The sequence below is a fragment of the Perca fluviatilis genome, chromosome 13 (assembly GCF_010015445.1).
Source record: "Perca fluviatilis chromosome 13, GENO_Pfluv_1.0, whole genome shotgun sequence".
In the NCBI taxonomy this organism is placed as follows: domain Eukaryota; kingdom Metazoa; phylum Chordata; class Actinopteri; order Perciformes; family Percidae; genus Perca; species Perca fluviatilis.
In genome coordinates, this window is record NC_053124.1 from 19,842,100 (window position 1) to 19,863,810 (window position 21,711).

The 21,711-nt window shown below is 41.9% G+C and overlaps 1 protein-coding gene across 1 annotated transcript in view; it reads right to left on the bottom strand.

The window, feature by feature from the left end:
• The window catches only part of csmd3b (CUB and Sushi multiple domains 3b), a 383,486-nt gene that overhangs the window by 149,045 nt on the left and 212,730 nt on the right, over positions 1-21,711 (bottom strand). Inside the window, exon 6 of the mRNA XM_039820294.1 lies at positions 1,436-1,548. Coding sequence (XP_039676228.1) covers positions 1,436-1,548 — 113 coding nt within the window. The remainder of the gene's footprint in view (positions 1-1,435; positions 1,549-21,711) is intronic.

Consider the following 21,711-nt stretch of genomic DNA (forward strand, 5'->3'; position numbering starts at 1 on the left):
TCATTACTTTAAAAAAGAACCGGTGTGTGTTGAACGGTGTGTATGAAAAATACACCGTTGTGTGTGTGTGTGTGTGTGTGAAAAAAATAGTGATAATAAGTATTAAATAAATATTTGAATTCAAAAGAGAAGAATGCAGTAAGAGGAGAGGAAAAATATAAACACAATTGCATTGCATTACTGTGTCTTTATAAAACATGACATGTTAACACTAACATAATGTGTCCATATTACTTTTAGTGTTTTTTTTGAGGACTACACATGGCACACATGCTCCCGAGAGGTGGCACTTTAGATGGGTGCACACCGTATATTTCTTGCCCTGAGTATGCTTGGTATTTTGGTGTGTTGCTGTGAACTTGAATGTGCTGTGAAGTGAGCGGCGAGGCACAGTAGGGAGTGTGTCAGTAATAATCAAGTGGCACAGTGTAATTTTGGTGTCAAGCATGAGCAGGATTTACGCTTGTGCTGCCCGCCTTCTCAGACCAGGTCAATGTCGCGTGGAGGAAGGAACACTGTACTGTTTCCATGACTTTAGTTTAAGCTAGTTTAACTTTACAACAATAAACACACAACAATAAACAGACAAATAAAACATGGTCCCAGTATGTTAATTAAAGTTGATTACAGGAGCCGATTGGTTGACCATGATTGATGCCAGCCCATAAAACACTTACTGATAGTATATGTCAATCATACCCTGTTTCCAACTGTACTGCTGGTGCACAACATGCCTCTGGCCATGAAAATATCAAACCCAGTTCCATGCCCTGTGGACCTTGTGATGTTGAATCAACTTTACGCACCATTAACTAGTCACTGTTTAAAAGTACCAAACAAGAGGTGATCTGAGTCTAAAATAAAGCATTGGAGAGTATGAAAAACAAGTAAAAAATAAACCCTTTCTGTTCCAGCATGACTGTGCTGTTGCTCCACACATTCAGCTATCATTATCGCTGTTGGGAAACGTGGATGTTGCCAAATTAATTTCCTAATGTTTTCCACTAGTTAGGGTTTGTGTCAAAGAAATCTAACTGTACGCCTATGAGCAGTTACTCAAGAGAAGAAAAAAAATGAAAACTAGACAGAGGGGAGATGCCGAAAGATGGAGGCAGTTAGAGAAACTGTAGTAGAGAAGAGACGGTAATATTGGAGTCAACAAGCGTAATTAAAGGGAGTTAGAGGCAAGTTGAAGGGGGGAAAATGACAGTTGAAAAGGAAAAAAGCAGCAGAGATAAACAGAAAAACAAAAAGGCAAAAAAGAAAAGAAAATGGCAAAGAATCTAAAGCAGAACCTTGAAAAGAGCTGTCATTAACACACAAATACATCTGGGGATCGTTTATCATAAATTAACACTATTTATGCATATATATATATATATGTGTGCAAGTGTGTATATCTAGATTCTTGTCTCTCTGCATATAATGATCTTACCTTGATAATGTGCGCTGAAACCACGGTAACGGTGGTTGCTATCAGTCATAAAATGCAGTCGGAGCCAGTTCTTGTTGCTAACGATGGGAGAGGGGACATTACTGCCCGACAACCTGAAAGAAAGATAGAAATATAATTTTACACACACACACACACACACACACACAGACACACACACACACACACACACACACACACTTACAGTACAAAAACGTACCCTTTTTTTCCAGCAATCCTACAATAAAAGCAGAGACCATGCGCACACACACATACGTATATGTTAATTATATACAAAAAATACAAGCTGAATTCTGTAAAACAAGTCATGTAGTCAAGCTGTAAAAATGTCACGGCAACAACAGTCACAAAAAAAAACTAGAACTGCAATCAGTTATGATTGGGTCCAAGCCTCCCGGCGCAAGTAGCCCCCGATGACCCAGGGAGCGCACGAAAGCGGAACCCAAAGCCTGACAGTGAGGAGGCAAACGTCCGTAAATATTGAGAGGTGTGAGCTGCAAGGTCTGCGGTACATTACTGTAGCAAATGTACCGGTTTAACAGTTCACCTCCATGCATATACAGACTACCTTCACCAATACAAAAACGCCCTAAACACTGTCCGGTCCTACTACCACTCACAGCTCATACACTCCGGCTCCAACAACCCCAAGACTCTTTTCTCTACAATAAACAAACTTCTTAACCCCCCCTGACAACATTTCTACAACCTTCACAGTGGACAAATTGGCAATTCTTTTCTCTCACTTTTTCAATCCAAAATCAACACCATTTACAACAACTTGACCACCTCCCCTACTCCTTAACCCCCACAACCTCTTAGTCACTTTCTCATTTCTCTCTGCTGTCCCCTGTGGAGCTTTCACATTTCACCACAGGCATGAACAGCTCCACCTGCAGCCTTGATCCCATCCCATCAGCTTTCATTAAGACCTGTCTACTATCCATTGCTCATCACTACAATCATCAATTCTCTCTCTGTTCTGGATCAGTCACCACAACACTCAAGCTTGCATCAGTCACCCCAATCCTCAAGAAACCTGGAGATGTGAACCGCGTTGCCTTGCAAACGCGGTTCCCATGCCCCCTTGGGTAGAGACCCCTAATCAGCCTCAGGGGAATTCCGGTGAGCGACATGCTAGAGTAGTCACATTTTTCCACGCTCCCACCCTATTCATCTTTAACTTTCTCTATAGTTCAGCTATAGTGCTACAACTAGCAATTGATATCTAACTATATTCGGCAGCCGCGTCGAAAAGATGTCCAACAGGTCGAAGAAAGATGAGCAAAAGAAGGATGACTCGCTGTCGAGCGCCGTGGTATCCATGCTAACGGCTATGCTAGCCGAGCACAAGACTTCACTTTACCAAATTCGATGCGAAACTTGATAACATCAAGACCACTATATTGGATCACCAACAGCGTTTTTTTGTTATTGGAGACATTCGCCAACACCAAAAGCCAGGACATGAGAACCATAGAGTCTAAGCTAACTACAGTGTCCGAGGAGAACGGCAAGCTAAAGGTTAAGCTTATTGGCCTTGAAAACAGAAGCCACCGGAACAATATAAGAGTAGTCGGCCTCCCCGAGAATATCGAAGGTGCTCAGCCGATCTCAACTGCTAATTGAGGTTCTTGGCGAACACATACTGGATTCAGCCCCAGAGTTGGAACGGGCCCACCACACACTAGCAGCGAAACCTAGGCCCTGGCAAGAAACCCAGGGCAGTCGTGATGTGTTTCCACAGATTCCAGATCCGCGAGCTGGTGGCGCGCGAGGCTCGGAAATAGAGAAAATACAGGGACTCCCTGATCCACATTTTTGAGAACTACTCTACCGAGATAGTCGAGCAACGTTCCGCGAACTGAGACATGAGGTTCTACAACCTGGGACTCAGGCCCACCCTTCACTATCCGGCCAAGCTGCTCATTACGCCCGGGGAAGGACTGAGGCATCAGCTTATTTCTTCCAAGGCTGCTCAGGAATTTGTCTCATCTCAGTGTCAACGCAGTTCGGGAGCCACGGAGGATTGAAGTTGCCTGGCAATGTTGCGGCTACGTTAAAACCCGGACCCTAACCCGGAGAGCTGATTGTTGTTAACTTCATGCCCTCACGGTGGGCTAATGTAGCTTGACAAAAGCGGCATGGGAGAGCGATCGGGAAAGATCACTATTACGGACCAACAATGGGACCTTGCTCTGGCTATGGTTCATTCTTCCTCCATATGTGCTTGTCATGGCCTAATCCAATGCAAGGTCCTTCATAAGATCCACTACACAAACGCAAAATTGTCTAAAATACACTCCACTGTCTGGGATGCCTGTAACAGGTGTAACCAGTCTCCTGCCAACCACACACATATGTTCTGGTCTTGCCCTAAATTAACAACTTTTTGGTTGAGCATTTTTGACACCATGAGCAGAGCCTATGATCACATTATCCCCCCTAACCCTTTATCAGCCATTTTTGGCATTTCCTCTGACGCTGACCTCCCTGTTGCACTGAGGCGGGCCCTGGCGTTTACATCTCTGCTAGCCCGGAGACTGATCTTGCTCAACTGGAGGCCCTCCCGCCCCCCTACAGACGATCGTTGGATTAAAGAGGTACTCGACAATTTGAAGCTTGAGAAGCTTAGATCTTCACCGAAAGGCTCTATCTTGATATTCCTAGAGACATGGAACCCTTTCCTAGAACTCGTTGAATCCCTCTGCTTAACTCCTGACTTGGAGGACTGAGTTCCTTCTAGACTGCTCCACTCGAGCAGTCTTTCTCTCTTCCTGTATTTATTTTAATTTGTTTATGGACTTATTTATTTGTTTATTTTTTATCATTTGGATGTTGTATGTCCTTACTGGTGTGTATTTGTCTGTGTGCATGGGTCTGTGTTGTTTGTCCCCATATGGTTTGGACCTGATCTGGGCTGGTTTTGCGGGTGGGTAAGGGACTTGAGGGGATTTGACATACTGTCTCAACTATGCTTCGTTCACCATGGTAACTGAGGATGATATGCTGCATGCTAAAGGGTGCCTCGACTGCTCTCAGTGAAGTAGGAAATTGGTATTTCTTATTCATTGTTCTTGCAAAGATTGACAGATCTTGCCAGCTGGTAAGAGTTAGGGATTTGACCAGCAACTTTGATCCCAAACTCAATTATCATGGTATTTTTTGTAGGAAGTTGTTGTATTGGACAACATTATAGTGATTCTTATTTATTCTAAATATTTTTCCACTACTATAAACCTATATTTATTTATTTGTTTAAGATTTTTGGGGGGCATTTCAGCCTTTAATGGAAAGAACAGCTAGATATGAAAGGGGAGAGAGAGGGGGATGACATGCAGGAAAATCGTCAGGTTGGACTCGAACCCTGCACCTCCTGCGTCGAGGAATACACCTGGATATATGTGCGCCTGCTCCACCAACTGAGCCAACCCGGCCATCTATAAACCTATGTTGTACCTAATAGACTGGTATATGCAAATATAACAAGGTTTCAAACAAACTGTCAGACTGCAATATACCACTTTTAACATTGTTAGTTTTTTTTGCATTGAAGCAAGCTTATGAACTAAGGCTTTGATGGTGCACAGCACTAGTAGCAGATAGGACCCAATTTGCAATTATTTTATCAAGTGGGGAGGATAAGATCCCTTAATTGGCTGAGAAGATGAACAAGGCTCTTGTGGTTCGCAAAGTGAGAGTGTTAGGTCATTGTTGGCAGCCTTAGAGGAGGTGACTGCTATCCAGTTAGAGAATAAAACACCCTTGCTCCTGTACAACTTCAAATATCTGCAGCTGAAATACAATCTCTGTTGGCAATAATCCCCCTCTATACATCAGTCCTTTGATGTATGGTGCTTTCATCTTGTAGCTTCAGCCAACAGGTGCTGTTTCTACACCCATTACATTTTCATATTAATTCTTTTAGTAATATCACTGCTGTTACATTTGAGACACAGGTATGAGAATAAAGTGGACTGCCCTCTCATGTTCACTTGTCTCCTTCTATAAACCCCTGCTGTTAACCTTCGCAGTCCATTAACATCAGCGCACACACACAAATGCATGCTCACACACACACACACACACACACACACACACACACACACACACACACACACACACACACACATGTACAGTGAACACACTACTATCCAACACCTGTACCCTCTAATAACAGCAGTATAAAGTGGAGCGCAAGAATGCTGAGCAGGTGTTTTAGAAGATGTGTGTGTGTGTGTGTGTGTGTGTGTGCGTGTGTGTAAGAGACAGAGGGAGGGTCACCTTGTGCCCTAGATCAGTTGGATTCTCTGATGTCTGCTATTAGTCAAGCACACATATGTACACACACACAAACACACACACACACACACACACACACACACACACACACACACACACACACACACACACCACACACACACACACACACACACAAAGTAGTTTCACAGGCCTAGATAGACACAAACTGCCTGATTAACATACAACGGTGCCAACAAAACAATTGTGAATGTAGGTGACCAACATAAATAGAGTGGGCACCTATATCATATGATTAATTACCACTGTAATAACATCATAAATGCTTACTTTCCTAGGATTGGACCATTGCAATTACTCAATAAATTTATTTTGTCAGCAGCATGAATACATAAGCCGAAACCATATACTTTACATAAAGAGACAGCAGAGGCTTTCCACATCTGTTTTTGTTGTTTGATTCTGCATGTTTTGGTCTACTCTCTGGGTACAACTGGTCAGCCAGACTACCACCTTATAGATCATATTCAGAAAGACTACTGAAATTGTATTAAAATTGAATGGCAAATCAATACTGAATTAGTCTATTAGCTGGGAGATAGACTGGACAGTAAATGAGATGGAAGAGGGTCAAATAATAAAGCTGTCGGACAATGATCACTGACATTGGAGTCCCTAGATTGACATACATGTCGGTAATCAATGAAAAACAATAGAAACAAATGAATATATCCAGAACATTATCATGTATTATTGCTTGCATGGACAAGACAGCACTAAGAGATATTTTTTTAATTACCATTGAATTAACTGACTAAAGGGTCACTAGTGGCCAAAAATAGGGATGCACCGAATATTCGGCCACCGAAAAGGGCATTTTCGGTTTGCCGAAAATGTTGTGATGACGCAAACAGAAAACGCGACCTGCACGTGTGTCAGTATCCGATCCGTTCCACCTGCAAAGCGTCTCCTAAGCAAAGAGGTTGAGACGGACCACGGAGTGAAAACAATGAAAAGTACGCTCTTAGAGTCTGTCAGCACACGTTTCAGTGAGATCTGTTCGGATCCTCTGCACTTCATCGCGACTGTACTTGATCCGCGTTATAAAGACCATTACTTGGATGCGGAAATAAAGCAGGGCGCACGAGAAATGATCCAGGCCGCGATGGATGCTGAGAACCCGCGTGGAGACGGAGACGGAGCGGCGCCCAACGCAGGAGATCAGAGCGCAGAAAAAAAGACTTGTCTCGCTGCACCAGATGAGGGGCGTGCACCCTCGTTGTCTGATATGTTCAGTGAAATCCTGCAAGAAAGTGCCTCAATTAATAATAATAATAATAATAATAATAATAACAATAGGTAAGCTATTCTGTTCTTAGGCTACTGTATACTGTATGTGACTATCAGATTGTAGCCATATTTCTGCTAGATATTTTTTTAATTAAACTTTAATATTAATTTATACAATTGCAATGCCTTGATTTTAGTAAAGTTAGTACACAGTCATAGCCATAAATGCAATGGTACTAATAATTGGCTTAATTTCTTTCGGTGTTTCGGTTTTCGGTCTTGGTTTCCTCTTTTTTCGGTTTCGGCCAAGAATTTTCATTTCGGTGCATCACTAGCCAAAAACAAGATTCTACTGACACATGACCCCCAAGTATAGATTCACATTTAAAGTAATGTATGCAGTGTTGGACACAAGAAGAAATTAATATCAATTTATTTTAAATTGCTGCAAATGAAGATTTGTTACTGTACTTTAGCGATAAATTATTTAATACTTCTGCACAAACTGTAAAAACTAGCTTATGATGCATACTAATAATTTTAACAACAGGCATAGAAAAAGATGTGTACCAACTCTCAAGGGACCCACAAGTACCCAAAATAGATTAACCTTTTACAGAGAAAGAACTCTGAACACTAGCCTCTGCTCCGACCAAATACTCTAGCAGAGGCAGGTCATGTCAAACCCTTGGATAACAATGGGCACAGCGTACCAGTCCTTCAGAGAATGTACATGGTGTCCTAAGCAAACGGGTGTCACTTCAGACAGATCTTCTTCTGTTACTCTCTTTCTCCTCTACAAAGCCTGACATACCCCCTTGCTTTCTCTCCTTTCCTCTCTCCTATCCCTTTCCATTACCCCCCCCCCCCACACCTCAGCTCCTCTCTGTCTTTTCATATGTGCACTCTCTCTAACACATATTATTCATGTTTACAGCTCTCAATTCACTTCCTGCTATGACATCATTACCCAGAGTGCATCATTAAGGGCAGAGTGTGTGCATATTCAATCTGTTCCAATATTAAAACACAAATTAAATCATAAATCTATAGTGAGAGCCGGTGTGTGTGACGTTAACATATTAAACTGCATGCTCAAGAAGCACTTAACAACTCCAAGCTGCATGATAAAGGTAAAAATCTCTCTTCTCCAGCAGTGGCTGGCTGGAAACGTAGAGAAACAAGCTGGCAACTTAAAAGATTACCAATCTGGATCCCCACAGCAGTTAGGAACTACCCGTACATAGGTGCCGGACATAAATGTACATATAGGATGATGATACTGGGAAAAAAAACAACCTGTGTGCTTGGTAACTACTTTGATGGATACTTAACGCTCAAAATGACGCTTTCAGCAGGAAACCTAATATTTTACTTCCAAAAAACATCAGCTTCTGAGCTGCTGAGAAGTTACAGTAGTTGATTTTCCCCGAGTGGACAATTTGTAATGCATTATTAAATCATTCATCTATGCTGATGGCTTCTGTCTGTGACTGGTAAGTGTTCTCCCAAGATATCTGCTATAAAAGCACTTCAGAGCTGCCCAGAGGTATTATAGATCATCTCTGAATGGGCTCCAATAATTTTTTTAATACCTTGGTCTGAGAGGGTGTCCTACTCTGTGATTTGACAGCGACAGGCGAAAAATACATTTGGTGAAGCTAGGCTTGCTACTAATGCTTTTAAACATTTAGCAAAAACAATTTATCAGTGTTGACGTCGTTACACAAAAAAGTAATAAATTACACAATACAAGGCTTACTTATTTTCTTTCTGTTGACAGTAATTCGTTAAACTACTTGTTACAATACTTTGGTTCTGTTGCTTAAGTGTTGCATCCTGCTCATCGTGGGGAACGAGAGAAAATGACTTGCTCTGGTGATATTTCCTTCTCGCACAACAATGTTGTATAAAGCACGGTAGATGCCAATGCATAGGAGTCTGTCAGCAGTCAACCACCAACAACAGTTGGTCCCGGAAATGTGCAGGGAGGACACATTACAACTATTGTTCTCTGGAAATCATCAATATTACCAGGCAAATACAGTGAAAATGTGTGAAAGTCTCCTGTGTTCCATGTTTAACTACAACTAAATAAAATAGAAAAAACAGGTACTGCCATGGAGTGTGTGTGTGTGTGTCTGCAGGAGAGAGAGAATATCAAGTGGAGAGTTGCCAGAGGGAGCAAGAGAACATAATTGATTAAATACACTAGACCAAAAGAGCATCTCTTCCTCTCTCCATCTTTCTGTCTACCATCCTCCCATCCATCCTCTGTGCCTCTCTTCCTCCACGGAAATACAAACCAGCTATTCTATTGGTAGTATGGGAATGAGAGAGAGGGAGATAGAGGAAATTAAGAAGCATGGGGTGGCAAAGATCGATGGAGGTATGGTGAGACATGGAGGGAGAGATCAAGGGAAGCAGCGAGGGGGAGGAAGACACATAGGCTGACAGAGACATTACACATTGGTACATTGGTTCGTTTGTTAAGTTGTAAATTATTCATTTTAGCATTTAAGCAGACTGTAATCACAAAACACAAAAGCAGTACTACTAGAGAGTGGATTTTAGTGTGGATAATTTACGACATAAAAAATTGTAGCAGTTCACTAGGTTACTGTGATTGTACATGTTGGATTTCCAATACTGGGTTTAGTTAATATAGAATTAGATCAAGTTTTGACAGTAAGAGTTATATCTCAGCTCAAACACAATGGTTCAGTCTACTGTCGTGTCACCCATGTTGTTATATACAGTGATGATACAGAATGCAATCTGCAGATTGTGATAGCACCAATCACACATTTAACAACCCCAAATTTCTTGAAAATCCCAGTTGTTCACTCAGCCCTAGAAAGACGATGCAGCAGCGACAGAGAACAAGGAGCTGCAGAGCCAACGGTAGCAGTAGCCTGAAGCCGGGAGACGCCGAGAGTGCAACGCACAAGGCAGTAGCAGAGACTGCGGAGACGGCAACACGACCATGCCGCGAGCAGGAGAAAATGGGAGAGGGTGGACCCTCCCTTCCGCGCGTACCCAGAGAAGAGGCTTACAACAGAGGAAGCTAACAGACTCACGAACTTTTGTCCTAGCTTTGACATTCTCTCACTGGTTGCTGCACCGTTTCTTTTTATCGTCATAGATTTGTTGTAGCTACATGCATGTCTGCAATTGGATATTATAATTAGAGTGGTTTTTTTTGTTTTATTTATCCTGTTTTTAGGAATAAACATTGTTATTCCTTTTTATCAGTTTGAGTTTCCCTAATTTTAAACACCAATTTTAACTGCTCTCCTCCCGATTTTAAAAAGGACCTGGCTTTTATTCCAATTTGATCTTAGTTAACATTTTACAGAGTCCTATGTTCTTTTAAACCTTAGTGGCATTGTCCCCTCTCACAATAGTACCTTTCATCTTAAGATTTATGGAACCTGCTAATAAAAAGTTGATCACAAAAATATGATTTATGGAACCTACTCTTTGTTGTAAAATGCAATCATAGTCATCAAGGTATCTGTGCAGTCCAGCTCTTATGTGAGCCAGTGCATTTTTCATTTTTTCACTGTGGATGTTTACTAGGGGATTCTCATAAGTGATCTTGCACAGATGAGACAGATTTACATGTGGCAATGGCAACTTGATACAGTATCTGACCACAGAGATAGGGTTAAGAGTCTCTACCTGCTGTGTAATGAATGGCTGTCCACAAACATGCAGAATCCTTACATCAGTGGTCACGCGCATTAGAGAGCTACACTGGCCAACACTAACTTGTGTGTGGCTAATAATAAGACAGTAGGGGAATGCTACTTAATCAGGCAATCTGTCCTAATAGCCTCTCCTAATTAAGACAGGTGGGAACTGCCACACACATACCAGCAAATACACTCACACACACACACAGAGATAGAAAAAATGGACACACACACACACACAACAGGAGTGTTGGGCAGAATTTAGTCTGGGTGCAGCCATCATCAATCAGTATACAGAGACAGAGTGTCCTCTCTACGTTTGTGTCTGTGTGTGCACGCGATTGTTTGGATACACTGTGTGTATGTATTTGAGCGTGTTGTTTATATGTGTGTATGTGTTCGTGCTTGCATGAGCGTGCCTGCTGTGTCACTCTCCATCAATCTCAAGTGGGCAGAGAGTAATCAGTGTTCACAACAGGATCCTGCTATGTCTCTCCCACCCCTCCCTTTATCTCATCTAAATTTCTCTCCTCCTCCTTGCTCGCCTCCTCATAGAGCAGCAAGGTGTTTTTAAACTGGCTTGTTCACACGGACAGCTTAAGGCTGGAATAAAACACAAGTAGGTGGCTGTGGAACATATTAGGAGAGAAATCATTCTGACATTGATCATTTATAAATTGAGCAAGTGCTGTCGACATTAACCTTTGAAACCATTCAAATGACAAAATCACTTGTTACCTACACTTCTGCGGCGCGCTTTCTTACTTTGGGTGAGGTCCCTTAGCTCCACATTTTTTATTCAACAACATGCAGTGATAGATACAGTTTGCTTCCAATTTTGTGGCAACAATTTGGGAAAGGCCCTTTGGTCTATGCTGGGTTTTCTGAGTTTGGTGTTGAAGAACATGACTGGAACGCCCTTGGCAAGCCAGCCCTGATCACCCAACATCAGTGTCAAACCTTACTAATACTCTAGTGCACACGTGTCAAACTCAAGGCCCACGGGCCAAATCCGGCCCCTTGCTCATTTTGATCCGGCCCCTTATATACATTAAGGTTCACAATACATTTTGGCCCACCTACTTTTTACAATGTTTTTTCCCGACATTTTTTACGCTTTTTCCAAACGTTTTTGGCATTTTCTTCGACATTTTTGTCGACCAAACTGTAAGTGAAAAGACTACATGAGACATGCAATAATACAGTCAAACATATTTGCCTTTTCCCATGACGTAAAAACAATAAACTCTATGTTTGGCCAGGGGCGTCGGATTGGGGGTTAAACCAATACTGATTACCAGTGTCCAAGGGGAGAGAGGGCCCTTGAAAAGTCTGGAATATATTTTATTTCACCTGGATATTTTCATTTCCTAATTAAATTTCATAATGCATGTCAAGCAGCAGCATGCCGAAGGAGGACCTTGACGACGCAATTGCCACAGCAGTGAATAAGGCGCTGAAAGAGCAACAGAGTGCCCTCAACTTGATGATACAGTCCGCTGTAAAGGAAGCCATAAATAGCATCTTAATCCCGCAACTAGCAAAACTAAAAACTCAGATACAGCATGCAGAGGATACCATGGGTGTATTGGCCAAATATGTGGATAGTTCTCAAAAGGCTATTCAAAATAACACTGCTAAAGTTGACTCGCTACAGGCTGCACTGAGGGCTAGCAAACACCAGGTTAATGGTCTCCAACAACAAGTTAGCGATCTCACCTCTAAACTGACCCAGATGTAAGACCACAGCCGACGGTGGGGCTGAAGGAGGGTGAGGAAGGATCAGATCCCACCGGCTTTCTGACTACAAAACTACCTAAGTGGATACCAGCGTTGCGAGGCCGACCTGTCCGCATAGGACGAGCCCACAGGCTTTACAGCGCAGAGAAGGATGCTAACAACAACCGTCCACGTACATTGATCTTCAAGCTACTGGACTATAACCATCGGCAAGCGATTCTGAAGGGAGCCAGGGCCCCAAAGATTAAGCATGCTGAACACAACCTGCTGTTCTTTCCCGACTACAGCAAAGATACAACAACCAAAAGAAAAGCTTTTGTCCCTATCTACAAGAAAATGACCTCGCTTGGATTACAGCCATTTCTGCATTACCCAGCCCATCTTAAGGTTGCTTTCCGGGGGCAAAGCCTCAAATTTGATACCACATCCGACGCAGAGAACTTTCCAGACGACCTTCAGTCTGCAACTCCGTGGAGTTTCACAGCCGCAGGAACCAGATGAGATGGAGGCAGCCCCTCCGCAGTAACCTAGCCTAGTGTCATGTAAGCTTGTACTTCTTGGTATATGTTTTTCTTTCATTTTATTAATCAGTATCACTTGAGCTGTAAATAGCATTCATTCAGCTAAGTATCTAACGTTAATTTACAGATTGCTCCAAGTCTGCCAGGGACTCACCAGCTCACTATATTATTATTTATCGCCTTTTAGTGGTTGACTTATGATCTCCCCGACCGCAACGTTATGCGTTTATTTGTATTTCTATACGGGGAGTTTCAGTAACGTTATTAAGGGTTGTTGGGGACTGCTTTGCATGTCTGCATAACCGGAATGGTTATGGCGTGTGTGCTGTTGCAATCCTTGGGCTCTACAAGAATCTGGCGGTTTGCATGTGTGTACATAGTTGTGTTGTGTAATTCACGATTTGTTTCTGATACAGTACGACAATGCTCTTACTGCGTGCATTCCCCTTAATTTGTGTAACTTATGTCTTTTTATTTGTGGGTCTTTTTTTATACTGCTTTGTATTCCAAGTGTAACGCTAATTAGATGGCCAACTTGAATATTATCAGCTGGAATGTTGTTGTTTAAACTCGGCCATTAAGCGCACTCACTGCCGAGAATTTCTCCGACGTAAACGAGTGTCTGTTGCATTGATTCAGGAAACGCACCTGACAGAAAATAACGTACAGCGGTTCCAAAACAAACACTACAAAGTTGTAACTCACTCGTGCGCCTCTTCCAAGTCAAGAGGTGTATTAATTCTTGCAGAAAGAAAATTACAATATGTAGTGGTGGACAATGGAAAAGATAACGATGGTAGGTTTGTGTATATTCTACTTGCTATTAATTATGCAAAGATTTTGGTAGCCAACATTTATGCACCAAACATGTTTGATGTTAATTTTTTACCCTCCATCAGTGATTCTTTGTTGAGATACCGTGACTGTCATAGTATTATAGCAAGCGATTTTAATGCAACAGTGTGTCCAGAATTGGATAAGTCCAGTAGTACATCCTCTACCACACTGCCTCCCTCATCACTGTCTCTCAGATCATTCCTAGCAGAACTAAAAATTGTGGATCTCTGGCGTCTCCGCCATGACAAAGTTAAGGCATACTCTTTCTACTCTGACCGCCGTGGCTCTTCCTCCAGAATTGATTATATATTTGTTAGTCCGTCCATCATAAATAGCTTAAGTCATGTTAGTATGCTACCCATTTTACTCTCTGACCATGCCCCAGTTATGTGTACACTGACACCAATTCTTTATCACCCCAAAGTGCACAGGTGGAGGTTCAATGATTCTCTCCTCAGTAATAAAACCTTTTTAACACATATGAAAGAATAGCTTAACGAATTTATCATCCACAACAAAGAAAGCTGCACCAATGCTCAAATATTGTGGGAGTCCGCTAAATGTTTCATTAGGGGTATATGTATTGGCTTTTCTTCTAAATTGCATTCTGAACGTAGCAAACGGCTTAATGACATGGAGAGAAAGATTTCACGAATAGAGCAGGAGCAATTAACAATGCCTTCAGTAACCAACATAAACCTACTCACTGCGCTTAGAGGGGAATACCGAAGTATATCCATTGAAAAAGCAGAGTTCATATTGCATAGAACAAAGCAAAGATACTACTATGATGGTGATCGTCCAAGCAGGCTACTAGCCCTTAGACTTAAACAATATGAATCAAAAGCACTAATCAATGCAATTCGTACAACAGAGGGCCAAGTTGTAACACAACCTGATACTATAAATAATGAGTTTAAAGCTTTTTACTGTAACCTCTATTCATCAGAAGGCCTACTGGATGTGTAGAGGTGTGACACATTTCTTCATAGTCTTGCACTGCCTACATTAGATGGTGACGACATGGCAGGCCTGGAAAATCCTATATCATTGAAAGAACTTGAATCAGCAGTGAAATCCTTGAATAGAGGCAAATCACCTGGTCTAGACGGCCTACCCCCTGAATTTTATGTAGTGTTCTGGGACCAGGTAGGACCATTAATATTAGACTCTATAAACTATGCAATTAAACAGGGATCATTTCATAGAGATCAAAGGAATGCATTGATTACCGTCCTCCTTAAAAAAGGCAAGGACCCACTGGAATGCTCCAGTTACCGGTCTATCTCACTGATTTGTGGAGATATGAAAATCTATTCTAAGGTGCTGGTCACTCGCATGGAAACCGTAGTGGGCAAACTCATACACTTTGATCAAACAAGATTCCTTAAAGGGAGGGTCTGATAATATCAGAAGGCTACTTCATATTGTTGATGTTGCTGACTCCCTTGAAGAAGACTGTGCTGTTTTCTCGCTTGATGCAGAAAAGGCATTCGACCGCCTTGAATGGGGGTATTTATGGATGGTCCTGGAGAGATTTGGTTTCGCTCCAAAGTATATCTCTATGATAAAAACTCTATATAGTGGTGCCACAGCCTCCGTCCTCACTGGTAACTTTCAATCTGCAGCTTTCAATTTACACAGAGGAACAAGGCAAGGCTGTCCGTGCTCACTTCTATTGTTTGCCCTGTCTTTGGAGCCTCTGGCGCAGGCGTTAGGGACAGCAAGGTAATATCCCCTATAACTGTAGACCACTCCAGACACTATCTTTCGCTATATGCAGACGACTGCCTTCTTTTCCTCTCTAATATACAGGAATCCTTACCACAAGTTATGACTCTTTTCAAATATTTTCATAATATGTCAGGATATAAAATAAACTGGTCTAAATCTGCCATTCTCCCTCTGAATTCAGCAGCTAAGAATGTTCAGCTACCAGCTGACATCCCTATCTGTATGTCCTTCACCTACCTTGGCATAGAGATTTATCCTAATCTTAATAAAATTGTTAATGAAAACTTTTGTGGTATAAAAAAGAAAGAAGAACAGGATCTAAAGAGGTGGGGCTCTCTTCAAGTCTCAATGCAAGGCAGAATTTCAACTATCAAAATGAATATCTTGTAAATTTTCTGTTCTTTATGATTCCAATTGCTCCTCCACCTAAATGTATTTCTGAAATGCACTCTCTCATATCACAATTTATCTGGGGTGGAAAACGTGCCAGAATTAAACTGACAACTTTACAAAGAATAAGCTTAGAGGAGGCCTGGCGGTTCCTAATCTGAATTTCTATTACTATGCTTTCCAAATGAGGTCATTGCAGGTATGGAGACACCAGGACTCACAAATCCCATGGCAGGCAATAGAGGCGGCACGGGTTAAACCACACCGCTTAGAGGACTTACTTTATACAGGTATAGGTCGCAAAAATATCCAGTTACGTTATGGAACTATCATAGTCAATTCCCTTAATGTCTGGAGAAACACCGAAAAAATGCTGGGTGTAACAAGTAAATTTCATAAAACATCCCCATTATGGAACAATTATAACTTTCAGTCCGGTGGGAAGCCGTTTGTATTTCCGTCTTGGGCTCGTAAATGAGTCACTGTCTTCGGCGATTTATTTGACAATGCAGCACTGCGTCAATTTTTAGACATAAAAAGCAACTTTGATCTGCCAGGTACGTCATATTTCCTCTATCTTAGGCTGAGATCTGCTATGAAGGCTTACGGAGTGCCCTGGGATCAGCAGATTCCGGAGCACCCCATGGAGAAGTGGGTCAGACCCATGCAAAACTCCAGAGGTACTGTAACAGTCATTTACAATGCAATACTCCTTCACCGTTCGGGACACCTAGCTGTAGAAAGGGTGTGGGAAAGGGAATTGATAACACTGGGCCCAGCCCCATTATGGGAAAATATATGGGAAAACCTGAGTAGTGCTTCAAAAAAATCTTGCGCATCAACTCATACACTTCAAGCTGATACATCGGGCATATGCTACCCCTTTGAAACACTTCAAAATGAAATTAGTCCCAAATCCTATTCGCACTCACTGCCCGGATCAGGCACTTGGCACAACAATGCACATGTTCTGGGAGTGCACCCCTATCAGACGCTTCTGGACGGAGGTATTTTCTATAGTGTCATCACTACTGGTTATTGTCATACAACCTAGTCCCTCCCTCTGCCTTCATAACGATGAATCACAGCTATCCCTTACTCTCAACCAACGTAGACTACTTCTGGCAGGGCTTACGGCAGCGAAGAAGACCATCCTAATCTACCCTTAACACAATATTGGCCAACTGCCTACCAGTATATTACTTCTCAACTGCACGCCTCAACAATGCCAAACTAACAACCATCCAGGCATGGTCGCAGATTACACTGTCCATCCAAGACCACCTTGTGAAACAGAAAAATCTGACCTGAATGTAGATTTGTGGGGGTTTATTTTTATTTAATTTTAGTTATTTTATGCATATATGTTTTTGTGTGTTTATTTATTTTTATATATATATTTTTATTTTCATTATTTTCTGGGGAATGCCTTATACTTAGTAGTTAATTTTGACATTGTAACAGCTATCTTTCATAATTCACCATCTCGCTTTTATCTCTCATGAGCTATGTATTCAATGTTGTACTGTAGTTTGTGCTATGCATGTTCAGATTAAATGTGACTGTAAATGTAATCAATCTTTTCTAATAAAAAATTGTTGATCACAAAAAAAAAACAAAAAAAAACTGTCACAGCAGGGAGTGGAGTAGCAACAGACCCCTCATCCTCCTCTTTGGATTTGAGACAAGGGAAGCTTATATCAAAATTAAAGTAAACAATGTTTAGCCATTTTGACTGAAAGGTGAGTCCAGATCGGGCCGAATTTTTCTGTCCGAGGCCGGCCCGCGTCCGACAGAGCCGTGTCCGAACCCGGCCCAAGCCCGACAGGCATTAAGAAATTTATGTCCGAGCCCGACCCCAGCCCGTTAAAATCTCATCTTTTTTCGTCTCATACTAATGACACATGTAGGCTACGTTTGTTTGTGTGGAAAGCCCTTTTTTATTAAGCAACTGTAGGAAGGCATTCGGAAATGTCAACAGATGAGCGCATCAGCGCATACGGGGCAACAGGCGCACGTTAATAAGCTGTTAACATGTTCAACGTGTTAACCTTTCCTGATCAATTCGTTTCCGACCGTGATCAGAAAACCAGGGGAGACTCGTTACCTCCAGGGCCGACGTTATAACATGAATAACCACTAACTCTGCTCCGGTTGCATCTACAACACGTCTGCTTCCTCTTTTTCTATCTCTTTTCTGCCCACTTACCACACACACTCACACACACACACAAACCCACATGCACAGAGCTCTCTTAAAAGGAGCCACAGCACCATTTTACAACAAATTCCTTATCACGCTGATGTGACCGAACCTGACCCGACCCCGACCATAATTTCTAAATATCTGTCCGAACCCGGCCCGGCCCGTCGGGACCCGTCGACCTCGGGTCGGGTATCCATGCCTTATTACGTAACACTAACATCTTAGTGTGTTTTATTATATTAGGTTACAATTAGGATAAGAGGTTAATATCAGATGTATCCTTCATAGAGAAAGATGATAGAGAACATCTGATTGAGGATGATGGGAGTGAAGACAGCAGGGAGCATGAGTGTTGCTCTGAGCACAGTGTGGAAATGAGAGATGAGGAACTGAGGAACATGGTGGCCCATCAGGACTGCCTATGCATATGGCCCAGGTTCTTTTTCTACGCCCCTGTGTCTGGCCCTTGATGTGATTCTCATTTTCTAGTGTGGGCCTTAGGGAAGGTGAGTTTGACACCCCTGCTCTAGTGTCTCTATGCAAGCAAATCCCTGCAGCCAGGTTCCAAAATCTTGTGGAAAGCCTGCAACTAGAAAGTGTATAACAGTATGTTGTTGCAGCAAATTAGTGCTCATGGTTTTGGAATGAGAAGAACAACGTTCACATATGGGTGTAATTTCCCAGTGTCTGTGTATATGCTGTAAAAATAACATAATGAGCTTAGTGATGTAAATTAATCTCTGACAGAACTACTTCACTGCTAAATAAATAAAACTAAACAACATAGTTTCCAAGCAGAAGCAGCTGAGTTGTGTTTATTATAGAGGATAGTACCCTGTGTAAAACATTTTATACCATATGTTGGGTAATTTATGCTTGTGATTGCAGAGCAAGCAGACTGAGGTTACAAATCTAGCTAGCTTCTTCTACGTCTTGATGCGGTGGAAACACTGGCAAACACTGAGATACTATATTACATCTAAGGAACAAATTCTGGCTTTGGCTTGTGACAGTACACCACAAAGTGACAAACCAGAATCAATATCATATTTTGTATCGTTACCATGTTGATATCTGGCTACTTGTCTATCTAAGTAGGTCTAATAAAAGGCCTGGACCCAAATTGGCCCATGACAAAATGTGATTTTGCGATGTCAGAGGACATGTTTTTTATTTATTTTTTTTAAATCAGAAGTATGTTTTAAAAACATGTTTTATTGGTACTAGTTATCATCAGGGAATAGTATTTTGCTCCCTTGGCTCAACATGTAAGAAAATGCAGCCCCCCTTCTTTTAAGAAGGTTTGTGTTCCTTTAACAAAAAAAAGGAAGAACTGGGTGATAAAGCCAGTGAAGAATAGAATTCAAAACTATGCCTTCTTTATATTATTCCGCCCTCTCTTTTCTACCCTCATGTTTCCCTCCTCTCTTCACTTCCTCATACTGTCTCTCTCTCCAGGGTTTACTCTCCATCACTCTCTCTGTTCGCTGCTTTCTTTTAGCTCAGTCACTTCCCAGAAGCCATGGCAATTCTGGGCTGCTTCCTGCCTCTACTCAAACCCTCTTTCCAGTGTGTGTGTGTGTGTGTGTGTGTGTGTGTGTGTGTGTGTGTGTGTGTGTGTGTGTGTGTGTGTGTGTGTGTGTGTGTGCATGCCTGTGTGTGTGTGTGTGTGTGTGTGTGTGTGGTGTTTGTGCGTGCGCGTGTGTGCGTGCGTGTGCGTGCGCGTGTGTGTGTGTGTGCGTGTGCGTGTGTAGCCTGCAGGACAGCACAGTAATCAGAGCAGAGACATAGTATGGGAGAGAGAGAGGGAGAGAAGGGGGACAGGGACAAGGAGAGGGAGCTGGTGTTATTATTATTACATTACATTATAATTTCAGCACCTTAGCCACCGCTACCAGTAGCTGACTATTCAATACACCACACTTTCCAAGCATATACACATATAAGTACGTACACAAAACACACAAACAAACAAAGGCATAAATACGTGCATACACACAAACATACACACAGCCTGGGTTTAGTACAGCGAATGACAATGACAACATATTTATGATTGTAGAATTAATTTACAGTGGCCAACTAAATATCGTGCTCCAGTGGTGCTCAAACTCTGGCCTGGTCCGTCGTGTTTGGCTTAGCACCACCTTAGAAAGGTTAGATAGCTGTGGGAATTGTAAATATCAAATTTCACTGCCCAGCAACAGTGACCTGCAAAAACACTGCTCCTGTAGTGGTGACATGTTCTCACTGTAATTAATGTCGTCTAAATGAAAAAAAATTCTAGCCCTTGGAGCCAACAGAGTCATGCCTAATGATAAATAAAGTACGTTGTGATTTTACAAATATGCCTTTCTACTAAGATACTGGAGACAAACAAAAAAGCAAACTCTGTAGACTAGATTCAGTGCATATTTCAGTCTTAGAGACCTTCACCAAAAAAATTTAAGTAAGGATGTAGACAAAAGAAGAAATGTGTTTTGGAATCTCGGAGAGCCATTGGCAATAGTTTGGATCACAGTTAAAAAATTCAAAAATATGAAGATCAAATGCATATAAGCTAATCGATTAGCTCTGTCATGGTGCTCAATATAAAAAAAACGTGCAAAAGTTGAAGATGCTTCAAAGCACTTGAGTGGAAGTGACCTATTTTTGGTTTTTTATCCTGAGTGAATTTGTATAACGTGACTTTGTTTGCATAAACACAACAATCTAATTATCATACACTAATCTAATTATAAACCTTACTTTTCTTCTAAGAGTAATTTGATTAAGCTGTTTACATGCATAGCAGAGGAGAATTTATCTTAATATACCCATCTTGATGCAATCTTGCATACTGTGTGTTGATTTAATTAATTGTCATGTGCATTTACCCCTATAGGCAACTAGAAAATTCAGAAACCGCCCTCATAAAATGCAAATGCCTGTCTCCTTGGCTGCCTGTTTAGCTGCTCCTAGGTAACAATTCTGCAGTTTTTCCAGATTTGAGACATTTATGCCAGCTATCAGAAAGTAGCTCTAAAAAAATTGACACTCTCTGGCTGCACAGCTTGAGAGAATTCAGATGGACAGGCTTAGTCGAGGTATGGTGTTTACATCTCTGAACAGTCTTCATATAATGCTACTAATTTCACAGTTCTCCACACATTTTAATCCTACAGTGAATGATCTAAATTAAAGGATGGATTAAGTTGTTTACGCATGGCTTTAATCTAACTACAGTGTTCTCACGATCACCTTTAGCTTTATGTACAGAGACTGTCAGATAAAGTTTATTTGTGCTTGTCTGTCCCAGTCTGTCCTTCTCTGCCTTTCTCAATCCCTCTCAGTGTCTCTGTCTTTTTCTTTCTACAACCTCTTTCCTCACCCATGAGTTCCCCTGATGGCTTTCTCTTCCTGTGTCTCCCCCTCCATTCCTTTTATGCTTCTTTCCACCTCTCTTCTCCTGTCAACTCTCATCTCCACCCCCCTTGTCCCTAATTCTGCACCTCTGCATCCGTCTCCTCCCTACCTCCCCTTCTTACCTCTCATCTCCACTCCTTCTCTCCTGGCTCCCCTTGTCACCCCAATTGCCCTTTC